At 37.8% G+C, this 17,623-nt stretch overlaps 1 protein-coding gene across 2 annotated transcripts in view; it reads right to left on the reverse strand.

The window, feature by feature from the left end:
• Nucleotides 1-345: 345 nt before the first annotated feature.
• The window catches only part of gpc4 (glypican 4), a 59,295-nt gene continuing 42,017 nt past the window's right edge, over nt 346-17,623 (reverse strand). Inside the window, 7 exon segments of one of the 2 annotated variants that reach the window (NM_131860.2) lie at nt 346-625; nt 712-884; nt 2,846-2,970; nt 3,701-3,847; nt 3,965-4,095; nt 10,449-10,614; nt 12,192-12,589. In NM_131860.2, the coding sequence (NP_571935.2) occupies nt 405-625; nt 712-884; nt 2,846-2,970; nt 3,701-3,847; nt 3,965-4,095; nt 10,449-10,614; nt 12,192-12,589 (1,361 nt within the window). In that variant the 3' untranslated portion in view covers nt 346-404. 2 annotated transcript variants of the gene reach the window in all.

Consider the following 17,623-nt stretch of genomic DNA (forward strand, 5'->3'; position numbering starts at 1 on the left):
CATGTGTTATATGGGTTGATTATTTGTTTAGCTTTTTAAAAAAAGCGCTTGGATGATATATATTTACAGCCAATCAAACACACCATCCACACACACACACACTCTCTCAATTGCGAACACTGTGGGGAAATAAAAGAAACTGTTGATGCTAGAAAAAAGTAAAGACCCAGACGACGCAATGCTGCATGGAGCCGTATAGCTGTACACAAAATGGAGTCCGCTCTTATAAACATTAAAAAAATACACTGAAGTTGTGTGAATATTAATAACTTGAGTGTCTTCCCCGGATGGAAGGCAGATGGAGATCCTGAAAGCAGTGTCTTTAATGTCCTGTGGCAGTTTTCTGCTCTCGCGGTCAAAAACATTTGTCCAATCACTTGCTCTTTCTTGGGCTGATTCTGCTTTTATCTTGTTTGGAGAGTGAGCAGGGTGAGCAGAAGGGAGGCCAGGGCCAGTGCCAGGCTGCAGGGTGCCAACCGTGTGCCGCTGGAGGCCTGTTCGCCCTCCTGAGTCTTGAGGATGCGAGGTTTACCAGGTGCCGGGGTGGAGAAGTAAATATCTCCGTCGCCTTCGCAAGAGGGAGAGTCGCAGCCGCTTCCGCTTTCCTCTCCGCTGCCGGCATCATCTGTGGAGTGAAAGAGACGATTCGAGTTAAAAAATGAGCTTTGTTTTTATGTGAAGACGTTTTTTTAATGAAGCCAAATGATGTACCGGAGGTAAATGAGATGTCGTTGCCGGTGTAAGCAGCTTTCAGCCAGCTGGTCATTTCCTTCAGGACTGCGATCTGCCGCCGGATCACCATGTCTGGTTTGGTGATGTCAACCTCCACGTCTGGATTAGACACCTGATTGGCTAAACCGCTGCTCATAACCACAGATTCGTACCTGTGAGTGAAGACAGGATGGTGGTTACAAGGTAGGTATTCCAGTAGCATAGTGACTAAAACCATAAAACTAAAACTTGTTGCAAATAATTTAAATAATAAATTTTCATGTATTCCCAAACTGAATTTAGCTCAAACTAACAACTAACTAAAATATATTTGCATATTAACTACACGTTAATAACATTTTAACATAGTTAAAATAACTATATTTTAATAACATTTAACAATGCTACAATGTAAATAAATTCTATCTATCTATCTATCTATCTATCTATCTATCTATCTATCTATCTATCTATCTATCTATCTATCTATCTATCTATCTATCTATCTATCTATCTATCTATCTGTCTGTCTGTCTGTCTGTCTGTCTGTCTGTCTGTCTGTCTGTCTGTCTGTCTATCTATCTTTAATTCATATATCCATCAGTCTGTCTGTCCATGCGTCCATGCGTCCGTCCGTCCATCCATCCATCCATCCATCCATCCATCCATCCATCCATCCATCCATCCATCCATCCGTCTGTCAGTTTGTCTGCACATCTATCTGTCTGTCCGTCCATCCATCCATCCATCCATCCATCCATCCATCCATCCATCCATCCATCTATCTATCCATCCGTCTGTCTGTCCATGCATCCGTCCGTCCGTCCGTCCGTCCGTCCGTCCGTCTGTCTGTCTGTCTGTCTATCTATCTATCTATCTATCTATCTATCTGTCTGTCAGTCTGTCTGCACATCCATCTGTCCGTCCGTCCATCCATCCATCCATCCATCCATCCATCCATCCATCCATCCATCCATCCATCCATCCATCTCTATCTATCTATCTATCTATCTATCTATCTATCTATCTATCTATCTATCTATCTATCTATCTATCTATCTATCTATCTATCTATCCGTCTGTCTGTCTATCCATCCATACGTCTATCTATCCATCCATCCATCCGTCCGTCTGTCCCTCTATCCATCCATCCATCCGTCTGTCTATCCATCCATCCATCCATCCATCCATCCCTCTATCCATAAATCTATCCATCCATCTATCCATCCATTCATTCGTCCATCCATCGATCAATACATCCATCCGTCCGTCCGTCCATTCATCCATCAATCTGTCCATTCATCCACCCACCCATCCATCCGTCTATCCATCCGTCTATCCGTCCATCCATCCATCCATCCATCCATCCATCCATCCATCCATCCAACCATCCATCTGTCTATCTATTGTGCATTCGTCTTTCTATCCATTCATTCATCCGTCTATCCATCCATCCATCTGTCTATCTATCCATCCATCCATCCATCTATATATCTATCTATCCATCCATCTCTCTATCTATCTATCCATCCATCCATCCATCTGTCCGTCCGTCCGTCCGTCCATCCATCCGTCCGTCTATCTATAAGTCCATATATCTATCGATCCATCTATCCATCTATCTATCCATCCATCCATCCATCCATCCATCCATCCATCCATCCATCCATCCATCCATCCATCCATCCATCCATCCATCCATCCATCCATCCATCCATCCATCCATCCATCCATCCATCTATCTATCTATCTATCTATCTATCTATCTATCTATCTATCTATCTATCTATCCATTCATCCGTCTATCCATCCATCCATCCATCCATCCATCCATCCATCCATCCATCCATCCATCCATCCATCCATCCATCCATCCATCCATCCATCCATCCATCCATCCATCCATCTATCTATCTATCCATTCATCCGTCTATCCATCCATCCGGCTTCTACTATCTGTCTGTCTGTGTGTCCGCCTGCCTGTCCATCGATCCTTCTATCTGTCTATCCATCCATCCTGGACCAAAATGTAATAAAATATGTTTAGGAACCCTGCAGACTTTTTTTTCAAATTTGATTTATTCATCAAAAATTCTGTCAACATATGAATCATGTTATCCTCTCATTGACCCACCTGCTTTTAGCTGTACCATTCCAGCAATCATCACTGGGGGCGATCCTTTCTCCAACACACACTGTGTCCGGCAGGGTGGACCAGAACTTCTTGGCATGCTTCAGTTTCTTCTTGACATCCGTCAGCTAGGAAAAAGACAGATAACTTTACAAATGTTGCACTCTAAATCAGTTAGCGATCTGCTTTTCAAAGGAATAGTTCATCCATATATTCTTCTGTCATCATTTATTTATCCTCCACTTATTCTAAACAAATTTGAGTTTATTTCTTCTTTTGAACACAAAGCAGGTAAGCTGAAGAATGTTGGGGAAAAAACAGCCATCGACATTCACAGTATTTTTGTTCCTATTGTGACTGTCGATGGCTGCTGTTTCTGACATTTTACAGAAAGTCTTGGTTTGTGTTCAACAACAAAAAAATTAGAACCACTTGAGTGTGAGTAAATAGTGACTTCATTTAATTTTTTCGGTGAACAATCTCTTTAAGTCTGTTGGCATGTCAAGTTTCTGGGTCTAAAATCTTTATCAGATGATAAATGCAAACAAAAAATGATACTAATATATGCACACAAAATGCTGTGATAGTTTTGGAAATCATGATCATGATATGTTTATATCAAGACCTAATCTCAGACTCATCTGATCTAAATGTTTAAAAAACTGGTGTCTGAAAGCAAGTACAGAGACTGTAGTTTGACTTTAGTCTTTGCAGATTGACTTTGATGTGTCATATGACAAAAACCGAGAGCATAAACAGCTATTGATATATTGAGTACTCAATTCACATGAGTAGGGGCTTGGACCTGGAAACAATTTTCCATATATGTCACAACTTAAGGAAGCATCTATTTCTCACCAGTCGGTCCAGGGTGGTGCCAGCAGCAGTGGTGGGTCTGGCCTCAGGGCTGTACGGTCTAAAACGGCCAGGGAAGCCCGAGTCTTTGGCAGACCTCCGGCTGCGGAAGCCCATGCTGAGTTTGGGCTGCCCACAACCCTGAAACACCTGAAAAAGGCAAAAAACTATAAATGTAGAATAGCACAGTTTGTAAGACATAAAAATACAACACGCATTGCATAAATGATTTCCCATGTCATCATGGGAAAAATACTAAAAGCCCACCTTCTGTGAGACCTGCATGCTGTTCTCCTGCATGTTCATGATAGCATCTGAAATCTTCACATCAATGGGGTCCACGACCGACTCGAAGTTAAAGGGTCCCTCCAGCCTCTCAGCGAGACCTAACATGGAGTCTAAATTGAAAATGATAAAAACATTAATGAAGGGAACACCCACTTTATCTCAGGTATTTCAGAAAAAGAGGAAAATGAAACAATACTCAAGAGAAAACGAACAAAGGAATCAGAATGAAATTGTCATACCTTTTTATACTAATGTTAAAGGGGTAGCCTAGTTCACATGAAAATTAACAATTTCTTACTATTTAGTCACTCTCTACCTAGATAGCAAGAACATTTGGGCCAAATGTGGGTAATAGCTGGCACATGTGGCATAGGTATGGCATGGCTTAACAGATATGGACCAGATTATTACCATATATGTTTTGGCATAAATTCAGAATAGGCGGGAATGTTCTTCTGGTTCACAGCTCCATTTGCAGTATGTGGACCAGTTAACAAAAAAACACATAAGATCCTAGTTAAGTTAAGCTATAGCTGATATCAGTAAACATTGACTTCCGACTGACTTTGGGATTGCATTTGGAAAACATGTGGAACTTAACAGACATCAGGCACCCCACACTTCATTTGCCAAGACGTGCGAGTTTAACATTCTCTCCCCCTGTCATTTGCTTCAAGTAAGTGGTAATTTGACATTTAAAGTGATTTTACTTCATCAGTAAATGTAAAAGTCAGAACTTATTGAGTGATTAGTTATTCATTTAATTTAAAAATGCATAGAGTTGAATAGTATTTTCCTCTTTGATTGTGGTGCTTGTGTAACGTTAGCACTCCAACAGTTTGCTGTTCAAATTAACTTTAGCATTAAAATTAGTGTCAATTTCCAATGACCACAGAATGCGGTTTATTTATTACAGATAAATATCAATTCATGAAAATGTTCAGGCACGTTTCAGTGTGGTTTAGAAAGGTTTAAAATAAAAGCGGTCCTATTAGACCTAACTTGATAGTGGAAGCCAATCGAAAAATAACCCTATAATTGTAAAATGGACTAACAATATTGGTATGACGATTGTGTACAACATAGAGCCAAAACTCAACACATAAGGGCGTAACAGAACTCAGCCTTACTAATCTTGAATACAAGGCCCAAATCTAGGCCACATAAAAATGTATTGCTTTGCTTAAGCTTGGTGAAGTTGTGGAACTACTTTGGTTCAGTTCTGGCTAAAAGGATGTGGGCCAGTTCTGGGCCTGTGAACACTAACTGATCTAGGCCACAACTTGACATCTTAACATATTTTCTGTGGCCCTGATCTGGCCCAAATAAAATTTGTTGATTGGGAAGTGGTTCTAAACCTTTACGAGTTTCGTTTTTCTGTTGAACACAAAAGAAGATATGTGGAAGAAACCTGTTATTATTGACCTCCATAGTAGGAAAAACAAATACTAATGCAAGTCTATGGTTACTGGTTTATTCCAAGAATCTTCTGTGTGTTCAACAGAAGAAATAAACTCAAACAGATTTAAGATACGTGAAGAGTGCGCAAGTTTTGGGTGAACTTTCCCTTTAAAGTACCAGGCATTGTTGTTTTGTTTCCAGATGGATTAAAAAAAAATAGACACTCAAAACTCTCATTCAGCCAAACTGTCAGATATAGGATATCTGTGCCACCTTAGCTTTCAGTCATTTTAAATGAAAGCTTCCTAAACCTAAAGGGCAGCTATAGGGTGCAGATTTGCTCAAATAGCACATAAACAATGTCAATGTAAGTGATTTCTGCCGCTAGAGGGCAGCAGAAAGTCATGGGTTCAGTCTAATTTACTGAGTCAGAGACTGAATCCTGTTGCTCTAACGGCTTGTTAAACAGTCAGAGCCCTGAATAAGGCTCCCCAATTAAGCTTCCCCCAAAGCTGACAGGCAGAGTGAGCAAAGCCAGTCCCAGTTTTCTGTGAGCCAGGAACAGTTTGCGAAAGTGTATGAGAACGTGTGACAGGACCTGAGACCACACGGCCTTCAGTCACAAGAGACCCAAAACACTTCATGAACCACATGCAGGGGTAAAAACAGAGCTGTTCCCCAGTGCTCACTCGTCATTTCAATCTTCAAGCAAATTATTTTGGCCTTAGAGCACGTGGAAACTATTCTAGTTTGACCTGTTCATTTTTAATCTGTGGTTACTGCACTCATGTGCTTGGTGTGGAAAACTAGTTCAATAAAATGTTCTAATGGTTTAGTGATGAATCGAATACTTAAGCTCTTTAACAGTCCAGCCCCCTTTGTTGCTGGTTTTTAAGGGTTAGTTTTACTCAAAAATGAAGGTCACACTTTATTTTGATGGTCCGTTTGTTGAATTTAAGTTACATTGCATTTACATGCCAACTAGTTCTCATTAGATTATAAGTAGAGTGTCAGGTTGGGGTTAGGGTTAGTGTAAGTTGATATGTACTTGCAAAGTTTCTTATAGTCAGTAAAATGTCTGTTGAATGTCGGTATCAAAAGATATCAAGCAGACAGTCTACTAATATTCAACTAGACCATCGAAATAAAGTGACACCAAAATCGAATACTCTGTTATTAATTACTCACCCCAGAGGGCACTTAATGTCATCAAAATATTGACATCAAAAACTGCACATTTTAAGTTAAAGCCTTGACGTCTATTTGACATCCACACATTGATGCCTGTTTAACCAAAATTCAAAATTTACAGTGGATTTTGTATCTCTACAATGCATGTAAACTACCTTGATGTCAAATTGGCATCTAAAATTAGTGTTAAAAACACACAAAAAACTGATTACAGGACAGTCCTGTAATTAATTTGACAGCAATTTTAGCTGTCCGCTGGGCCTCATGGTGTTTTAAACTCTCTAGAGATTTGTTCATCTTCAAAAACACAAATGAAGATATTCTAGGTACAATCTGAGAGCTCTCTCATCCTCCAGAAACACTAATGGTCCAGACTTGTTCCAGAAGAATGCCAAAAAACATCCTCAAAACAGACCGTATCTACCTTGGTGATTCAATCAGAGGATTATCAAACTTTGAGAATACATTTGTGATCACATTAAACAGTCATAACAACTGTATTCAACATTTTCTTCTCCCTAGTGTCAGCAAAGGGTGCAGGTTTACCTCGCTATGCTCTTTATATCGCACTCGATTCCCTGCTAACGTCTTCATGTCGCCTCTAAGCACCTCAGAGGAGCTTTGTTTTAAAACATGAAGGTAAACCTCAGTGCACACAGTGCTCTATTAGAACACTGAGAAGAAGAAACTACTGAATGAAATCATCATTTTTTGTTTGTGTGCACAAAAATATTCTTGTAGCTTGATAATATCCTGATTGGACCACTGAGGAAAGATGGATTGTTTTGATGATGTTTCAACTAGGACTAAACAATATATTGTTTGAGCATTGATATTGCAATCTGTGTATCTGCTGTAGTCACATCACAGGATAAAATTATTTATTAAAGATTAAAACATTAAGATTTTAATATATATTTTTATCATTTACACAATCATGACCATGATATTTTACATTTGATTGTACAATGGCTTTTAGACTCCTGGAAAACCATAACGCACTGTTCACTTGTTTATTTTTGATTGTAATTTATTGTAAGTTATGCTGATGCAATGTATAGAAAAACTTGATTATCCAAGTCAATCTAAACTGATGAAATCTTTCCAGATAGAGCTATTCAGATCAGCTGGTGAATTTATATTCATATCACAATATACATTGTGGCAAAAGAAAATATCTCAATGTCAGATTTTTCCAATATCTAGCAGCCTGCGTGTCAACCATTCTGAACACTGAACAAGTCAGACCATTGATGTTTATGGAGGATGAGGGAGCTCTCAGATTTCACCTAAAATGTTGTAATGCGTGTTCCCAAGATGAATCAAAGTCTCTGGATTTTGGTAAAACATGAGAGTGAGCAATTAATAACAGAATTAAAATGTTTTATAACCAACCTAAAATGTATTTACGTCAATTCAGTCACAAATTGACAACATTAAACACAGTTGTGAACAAGGTCAGGAAGTTCGTTTTGCTTTTGAAGCATGTGGTCAAATGTGTTTCAACAGCCACCAAACACAGCCTGTTAGTGTCCTTTCACTGACCTAACATGTGACCGCTTTGGGACATGTTATGAGAATGTGCAGCAAAACAAGATATTCATTGCTCGTTCCACTGTACTAAAAATATAGTCGGCATCCACATACAGTTGAAGTAAATATTCATTTGCCCGATTGACCGCTCAATCTTTCTCAAATATTTCCCAAATTCTGTTTACCAGAGCAACGATTTTTTTCAGTGGTTGCTCAAATTTGTTTTTAGTCTGAAGAAAGTCTTTTTTTTGTTTTATTTCGGCCAGAATGAAGGCAGTTCTACATTTGTTTAAACCCATTTTAATATTAATTAAATTCAATATTATTAGACCTCTTAAGCAATGTTTTTTCAGTTGTCTACAGAACAAACTACTGTTATATAATGACTTGCAGGCAATGTGATCAGCCGGAGACAAAATGAGAGACCGCCCTCCTTTTAAAAAAATAAAATAAAATAAAAAATTATATACAGTTGAAGTCAGAATTATTAGCCCCCTTTCGATTTTTTCTTCTTTTTTAAAATATTTCCCAAATGGTTTTTAACAGAGCAAGGAAATTTTCACAGAATGTCTGATAATATTTTTTCTTCTGGAGAAAGTCTTATTTTTTAAATTTTTTTTGCTAGAATAAAAGCAGTTTTTATTTTTTTAAAAACCATTTTGGGACAAAATTATTAGCCCCTTTAAGCCAATTTTTTTTCAATAGTCTAGAGAACAAACCATCATTATGCAATAACTTGCCTAATTACCCTAACCTGCCTAGTTCACCTATTAACCTAGTTAAGCCTTTAAATGTCAATTTAAGCTGTATAAAAGTGTCCTGAAAAATATCAAGTAAAATATTATTTACTGTCATAATGGGAAAGATAAAATAAATCTTTTATTAGAAATAAGTTTTTAAAACTATTATGATTAGAAATGTGCAAAAACAATCTTCCCTCCATTAAACAGAAATTGGGGAAAAAAATAAACAGGGGTAATAATAATAGAGGGGGGCTAATAATTCTGACTTTAACTGTATACTTGCATGTGTGTTTTTAAATAATATTATATAATAATATTAACAATTCTAAAAAGAATAATAAAAATATTATTTTTATAAATATTTGTTATTGGCCACACAATTTAAGTAATTTTTTTTTGTTTTATCAGTTTAAATGTTTAGCAGTTTAATAGGGACTTAAGTAATTTTTAATAGGTTTATACTTTGTACCTCAATGTTGAGACAGATCCACACACCGCTGCTAGATGGCGTCATTAACTCAGTTTTCTTGTGTTCACAGAATATAACTTCTCTGTAATGTAGTCGACTCTTTATCTGCTTGTTAAGTCGTGACGTATGGAATACTGTTTCCGGGTCCAATCCGCTACTCATTTGAATTGAGAAAATATTTGTTTATGACCACTTTTTAGTCCTATCACACAACAGTGAATTTTATATAGAATCAACAATACAACAGTATCTGGGCTTGATGAATCACAAATACCAAAATTAACAAATTATAAAAACGTATTACTTTCTGGCCATTAAATATTAGGCATGGATATATATAGTGCGATCGTGATTTTCGAAAGTATTACATCAAAGTATTGATGAGTCTCCCTATTCAGTTGGATAGAGCGCTTGGATCCAGAAGCACTCGCGTGAACAAGTGGATTCCAAAGTAATAAACAACTACTCAGTCAACAATTCAAACTGTAAAAATATTAAGTCCACTTGAATTGAGCAGCCTAATATACTTTAACATTCCACTCTAAAAAAACATCACTTTCACTTTCCCTTTCCTTTGACTTTGTCCCTGTTTTTAATAGTTTTAATAGTTTTATCTTGCATATTGTCAGCGGCTTCCTCACATTATAGCACTACACAATATTATTATGTTAAAAACACAGTAGCCTAGGTAAGTCTACAATTACATCCCTGAAAGACATCTGAAATGAAGCAGGTCATCTGCATGTAGACACCCCACCACCTCAAAAAAAAAAAAAAATACTTTGGATTTATGCAAATTACAGGGGTCACCCCATTGAGCTTGGAAAAAATCACATCACATTCCTACTAATAACACTAACTTGCCTAGTTAACATAGTTAAGGACTGAATACTTGGATGTTGATGAATATTCAGTAGAAATGTATTTACTGTCATCATGGCAAAGATAAAAGATATCAGATATTAGAAATGAGTTACTGAAACTATTATATTTAGAAAAGTGTTAAAAAAATCTTTCTGATAAACAGAATATGGGGAAAAAAATATATACAGAGGAACTAACAATTAAGGAGGGCTAATAATTGCGGACACATTTAAAGCATGTTAATACTGCAGGTCTTTCTTACCAAGGAAGTTATTCCACTCTGTGTCCAGATCGGCCTGATTGGCCAGACAGCCCCTCATGACATTCAGACAGTAGTTCTTGCAGGGCTTCAGCGCCACCTGACCGCTACAGTACGGGCAGTATAACATCTTCATCGATGCGCGCACACAGCTCGGTGAGGCGCTCACCTGAGAAAAAGGACGAACAGGAAGAGTAATTGAGCAGAGTCAGCAAAACAGACAGAAAAGGTTAATGAGTCCGTAACCTAATTCATATGCCTGATGTTGCTGATAAAACACTGAACAAAGAGCATTAGCGACCCCGCCACCTTTTATAAGGTCACTGCTGAACTCCTGTTTGCTCAATTTATCATTGAAGGTTCAATTGCTTCTGCTAACTCACAACATACACACACACACACACAGAGAGAAAGCCTTGGCCTCTGATCTTTTAATGCTAGAAGATAAGCCTTGATTGGTCCATCCAGGTGTCCACCTTCACATACTGATAACCTGATAGAAAACCTTTACTTTTCATTTCTGCTGACTCGCTTAAAAACTGTAACTCGCCAAGTTCGCTTTAGGGCTGGCTATTGATTAAGTTTTCCACGTTCAGTTGTTATTCCGATTATTCATTCATTCATTTTTTTTCAGCTTAGTCCCTTTATTAATTAGGGGTTGCCACAGCAGAATGAACCTCCAATTTATCCAGCATATGCTTTACACAGCGGATGCCCATTCAGCTGCAACCAATCACTGGGAAACCCCCATAAACTCATTCACACACATACACCAAGGACAATTTAGCTTATCCAATTCACCTATTGCGCATGTCTTTGGACTGTGAGGGAAACCGGAGCAGCCAGAGGAAACCAACGCAAACATGGGGAGAACATGCAAACTCCACACAGAAATGCCAGCTGACCCAGCCAAGGCTTGAACCAGCAACCTTCTTGCCGTGAGGCCATCGTGCAACCCACTGCGATTGCTTCTGATTCACTGGGGTATGGTGGTAGGTGTATATTTCCTTATATAAAAAGGTAAATGAATCTGGCTTGCGTTTAAGAATGATTTAGTCTGATTTATTTTTACTTGTAAAACTTTTAACTCTGTCAAAAATGTATTTTTTTTTGGTTTAATATACAGTTGAAGTCAGAATTATTATTATTAAATTTCAATTCTGTTCTGAGAAATGTACCAAAGTGACTGAGAAAAACTGTAAAGGCTTAATTAGGTTACTAATCATGTTAACTAGGCAGGTTAGGGTAATTAGGTAAGCCATTGTATAACAATGGTTTGTTCTGTACACAATTGAAAAAACAATATTGCTTAAGAGGGCTAATAATATTGACATTTAAAATAGTTTTAAAAAATCCTTACTCCTTTTATTCTAACTAAAATAAAACATATATGACTTTCTCCAGAGAAAAAACATTATTAAACTGTGAAATTTATGTTGCTCTGTTGAACTGTCATGTTTATGAGCAATTTATGTTGCTCTGTCAACTCTGTTGAACAATAGTTTAGTTTAGTTTATTTGATTACAGGGTCAATGCACATTAATAAACATTACTGTAAAATGTGTCAGAATTAGCCAAGAATGGCTATTTTTCACCTGTATTGGGAAATATAAAATTTTTAAATAATAAAAAAAAAATAATAATAATTTTGACTTAAACTGTACATTAGTAGGGAGAACGACTCATCTGGATTCATTCATAAAATCTGTCCCCCAACCCATATTAACCCGAAGCTTGCTTTCTCACCGTTGAGACTTTGCGGACCACATCAGGCATGAGTGTGAGGCCACGAGTGAAGGCGCGAACAGCAATGAAGGAGCGGGTCAGCTGCAGACGGAGCTTGCGTGGAACGTCTCCGAAGGGTTTGAGCTGGTCCGTGTGCCTGCTGACACACTCCATGTAGGAGTCGCTGAACTCGTACTGGACGTTGACCAGTCGAAACATGCGCTCCAGCAGTTCAGACCAGAACTCGGCCAGCATGTCGTCCAGATTGACCTCACTGCTGCCGTGGCTGTAGTAGCGGCGCAGATCACTGAAGAAACCCTCAAAGAGCTCTTTGTTCTTGACGTACATCAAGCCATACGTCCGCACAAACATGTGATTGAGAGACTTCTCTGCATTGTCCAACAGCTCTCTGAAGAACTCTGAGGAGAAAGAACATCAGACGGGTTGGTTAGTTTGATGTTGTGCTTTACTGATGGGATGAATGTTGTGTGTGAGCATTAAAAGTAATCTTTAGCATCAAGGTTAGTCAAAAAGCACACAAGTCTGTGAATTTTAAATGGTTATGCGAAGAAACTGCATGATTATCAGTAAATGGCTCGTTTCCACTGACTGGTACAGTACGGTACGGTTCAGGTCGTTACGGGTCACCTTTATCAGGCTTGCGTTTACACTACCATGGGTACCCTTTTGGTGGGCATAGTGTATGACAGAAAGCTTCGACATCATTTTCGATTGAGAAAATGTCTACAGTAAAGCTGTACAGGTGGTTTACGTGCTGTTTACATATCATATGAGAAGCACTTCTCACAAAACAGAATGCTTTATAAAACCCTGTGTATAAATGTTTATTACTAACTTTTCTATGAACAGGATTTGATTATAACTGCAAATCAATGACAGTGCAAAATAGCCTACTGTTATGTCTGAGATTATATAAAATAATTAAATAAATGCAACTTATATGAACACACACAGACCCATACAGTTTCCGATATGTTACCAACTACAGAAGAACGTCATACAGCAGACATTTAGTCCTTATTTAGGTTTAAAAACAACACAACATATAGCCCACAGTCAGAGAAGACCTCTAACTGTGTCTTTAATCTTCTGCAGCCTCTGTTAGAGAGTAATTCCATCCTTCTGAGTTCATATTAGTCCAAAGGGTGATGATAATAGCTAAACATGGCAGTTTGTTCACGTATGCTGAAAAAATAATGTGCTCCTTTTTTCCGGCTTCTCCTTTGTTTTTTTTCGCGCTTCACTCTCACGTTTGTCAGTTTCTGACAGGATCGGGTTTTAAAAGCAAGTCAATAATCAAGCGCACGTTATAATCATCAGCTCAAGAAGTTGGTTATTTCAGATATAGACAAGCGGTGAGCGCAAGCAAGAAAGCACAGGGTAAGAAGGGGCACAGGGTAAATCTGCTTCTTTTTGGCTTAGTGGCTGTTCATCAAGACGACGACAAGGTTTGTTGGAGCCCGGGTCAACTATGGCTTGGTATTATATGTATATTTAATTAGACAGCAACCTCTCCGCTGTGTATTTTAAACATGGCGGATCCCTTGTTTTCATTTTCGCTTATTGCACAAGCAAATGACGTATCTCTGTAAAAGAATAGCGTTCAACTGCGCGTCTAGCTCTGCCTTTTGGTACCCTTTATCATGTTTGGTACCCTTTCGAACTGAACCATACCGTACCACACCACACCGTACCACTCAGTGGAAATGGGCCATTAGATCTTAAAAAACAGCTTCTCTTGAACCTGGTGACAACTTGCTAATAAAATCCAGCCAGGCATTACTTTCTTGGCAGGCAATTAAATATTTAGGATATTGTTGTGTCTCTGGAAGAAAATTCAGGATATAATATAATTGAGGCAACTGAGAGTGCTCAGAAACAGCACTTACTGATGTAAGAATAACCTTCTCTGGAGTAGGCTTTGTCACTTTACAGATCTTTTTTATGTACAAACACTGTAAATGCACATTGCAGGTCAAGACATTGCTGACACAATTATATACTCAAGATTTAAGTGCTAAACTTTAGATACCACAAAGCCCCAATTATGAACCCATTGTTTGAAAGGCTCCCTTAAAAAGGTATCTATATAGTTAGTACATGACTGTTTATAACTTGTACTTTGAAACTTTTAATATTATAAATGGGTTTATGATTTTTTGGAGGAAATTAGTAAGTTTCCACTAGGGCTGCGAGATTAATTGAATCGCAATCGCAATTTGAAATGTTGTGATTAGCTAATCACAAGAGGCTGCGATATGAAATATGTATTATTTTATTTCCCACGCCTAGAGCAAACTCATGTATGGCGTCTGTGTGTGACAGTCTTACTAGCCATTTGAGTTAGCACACTTTCGTTCTGCTCAATCAGAATTGCCTAACCGAACTATGTGGGAAAGCAAAAACGAAACACAAACAGGAAAGCGCGAATGAGTGGGACGATGTGCTTCAGAAGCATTAATAAACGAAATCATATCAAAGAAAAACAGGATATCAGTAATATGGGACAATATTGTTTTCAAAATCCCAAAAAATGAAAGTTGAATGTTTTGATAACTTCATGTGAATTTCACGTGCATTCACGGCTCGCAATGCCGGTATGTGCATCACCTGTAGTGACTGACTGTAATGTAATGTGCTATAAAAATAGAATTTGTCATTTTATTTTCATAGGACATATATAGATGCACTAGTTGCAGAATTTTAAAGCAGCTTAATAATTTAAATGCTTCGTATTGGATGATACATCATTCAATGCAACTATACGCATGACTCTATGGAGGGCTTACGAACTACTAACTACGGTTTGCTTTAAGAACATGTTAACAAATTTAGATACAAACTAACTAGTATTTTTAAAGGCCCTAGTGTGGAGTCTCGCAGGTATTTTAGCCATTTTGGAGTACCACAGCTGTACGTTTAACATCATGATTAGCATCTGTGATGATTAATTTGCTTTAGACAATATAAGCTACATAAAAAGCTCTTGTCAGTCATATTAGTTTGCTGAGTGTTCTGTATTTTCTCATTTTATTTGAGCTTACTGTTTGCTCTAGAAAAAAAATAGTGTTTAATTTCTAAATATTTAAAAAACAAATTTGAATAAATGTTTAAGTAAGTTAATATCTTTTCAGTTCTTTTTTTTAATTAACACTCACCGCATTTTAGCAGTAAGAAGCTATGGAACAGAATATTGAGTTGAAGCTTGATTACAAAATTAAATCGCTAATCAAATTGAAATCGCATCATCTGTCCAAAAAAAACCCCAAAAAAACCCAATTAGATATTCAGCTCAAATCCCATGACCCTAGTTTTCACATACATTACTACTACTGTTTTATTAATTTTAGTACTATTTATCTATTTATTTACATATTTATTATGATAAATATATTACTAATTTACAAAATACTGTTCTATGTTAATTCAAATAACATGCTTATATAAATTTGCTGTTTTGACCCCTCAATGCATTTTCTACAGAGATTTTCACAGGCTCCATGGAGGTCCCTGAACCCCAGTTTGACACCCCTTGTTCTATAGGATACATCTTCTTCACATAGATTAATAACCTTCGTGTTGTTCCAACTGATGCAGTTATGCTCCAAGAAACAATATTTCTAAGAATCATCAGTCTTTTTCATTCACCATAGGCTGTCAAACTGCAAAGAGCATAAATAAAGAAGATAAAAAGCATGAATCTCTGAAGCAACAGACAGAAAAGCAACAGATTTATTGTTAACCTTCACTGCAGCTCTCAAACTAAATGTTAAAGTTAGACATCACAATGTGTGGTTACAAGATGCACTGAAAAATGTCAGCAACTGAAAAAGTCACGTTATCACTATTCCTCAAAGTATACATTTACATTACTACAAGGGCAGTGTGATGTGGGGGAAATATCTAATTGTGATTTTTTTTAACAGATAATGCGATAACAATTTGGTTTGCGATTTAATTGTGTAGCTTCAGCTCAATATTCTGTATCATAGCTTCTTACTGCTAAAATGCAGTGAGTGTTAGCAAAGAGAACTGAAAAGATATACGTTTATTAATATTCAGAAATTGAACACTAATTTTTTCTCTTGATCAAACAGTAGTGAGTTATGGCATTGGTTATATCCTGGTGCCTTTGTGATGTTTTTTCATTTTTTCATATGGTGTAACAGCTGAAACTCTAAGATTGTACTTGGCTGTAGCTCGCTACTAGATTGAGTGTCACTGGTAATACTTTCAGTTGACTTTTTAGCAACACACTCCTCATATAGCCGCATGTGGTGCTTTTTTAGGTGCTGGTTGTTGTATTTCCTTGTGCTGTGACAATTATGCGACAGCTCCTACTAATGACCTGTTTTTGTTTGTTGTCTGCAACTTTGAAACCAAAACATTCCAATATTACCGACATGCTGTTTTTCTTTAATATGAGTTAATCTATTAATGCTTCTGAAGCGGCAAACGCCAATCATGCCACTTGTCTGCTCTTTCTTGTTTGTTTGTTATATTGTGGGTGTCATAGTTCGGTTGCGCACTGAAGCCAAGCAGGGCTGTGCCCGCTCAGAATCTGGATGGTAGACCACATGGGAAAGCTAGGCTGCTGCCGGAAGTGGTGTTAGTGAGGCCAGCAGAGGGTGCTCAATCTGTGGTCTGTGTGGGTCCTAATGCCTCAGTATAGTGAAGGGGACTCTGTACTGCTCAGTGAACGCCGTTTTTCAGATGAGACGTTAAACCGAGGTCCTGACTCTCTGTGATCATTAAAAATCCTGGCCAAATTTGCGCACTGGCCTCTGTCCATCATGGCCTATTAACCCACCAATCAGCTGGTGTGTGGTGTCCAGTCTGCCACAATATGGCTGCCGTCCCATCATCCAGGTGGATGCTGCACACTGGTGGTGGATGAGGAGATATCCCTAATGTGTAAATCGCTTTGAGTGCCCAGAAAAGCACTATATAAATGTAAGAAATTATTATTATTATTATTAATAATTCTGATTGGCCAGAACGAAAGTGTGCTCACTCAAATGGCTAGTAAGACTGTCACACACAGACGCCATACATGCGTTTGCTCTAGGCGTGGGAAATGAAATAATACATATTTCATATCGCAGCCTCTTGTGATTAGCTGAATCGCAACGTTTCAAATCACGACCCTAATTACTACAGTAGCTAGTTGTTTTTTTTGTAACCTGACTCATGTGGTACTATCAGAAAAGACCTTTTAATCTATTTGGAAGGGTAAGGCATGGAGAACATTTTTGTTTTTTAAGAAAACGTCTGCCTTGAGATTCTTTAGCAGCACATTTAGCAAATTATTATTTCTGGCAAGCCCTCATCTTCGAAGTATTCTTCATGAGCAGTAAAACACAAGAAAATAAGTCAAATCTCAAAATCTTATCTTTAAAAGAATGTGCACCAACTGCCCGTGAACACAAATA

This window comes from Danio rerio, chromosome 14, assembly GCF_049306965.1.
Source record: "Danio rerio strain Tuebingen ecotype United States chromosome 14, GRCz12tu, whole genome shotgun sequence".
Classification (NCBI taxonomy): Eukaryota; Metazoa; Chordata; class Actinopteri; order Cypriniformes; family Danionidae; genus Danio; species Danio rerio.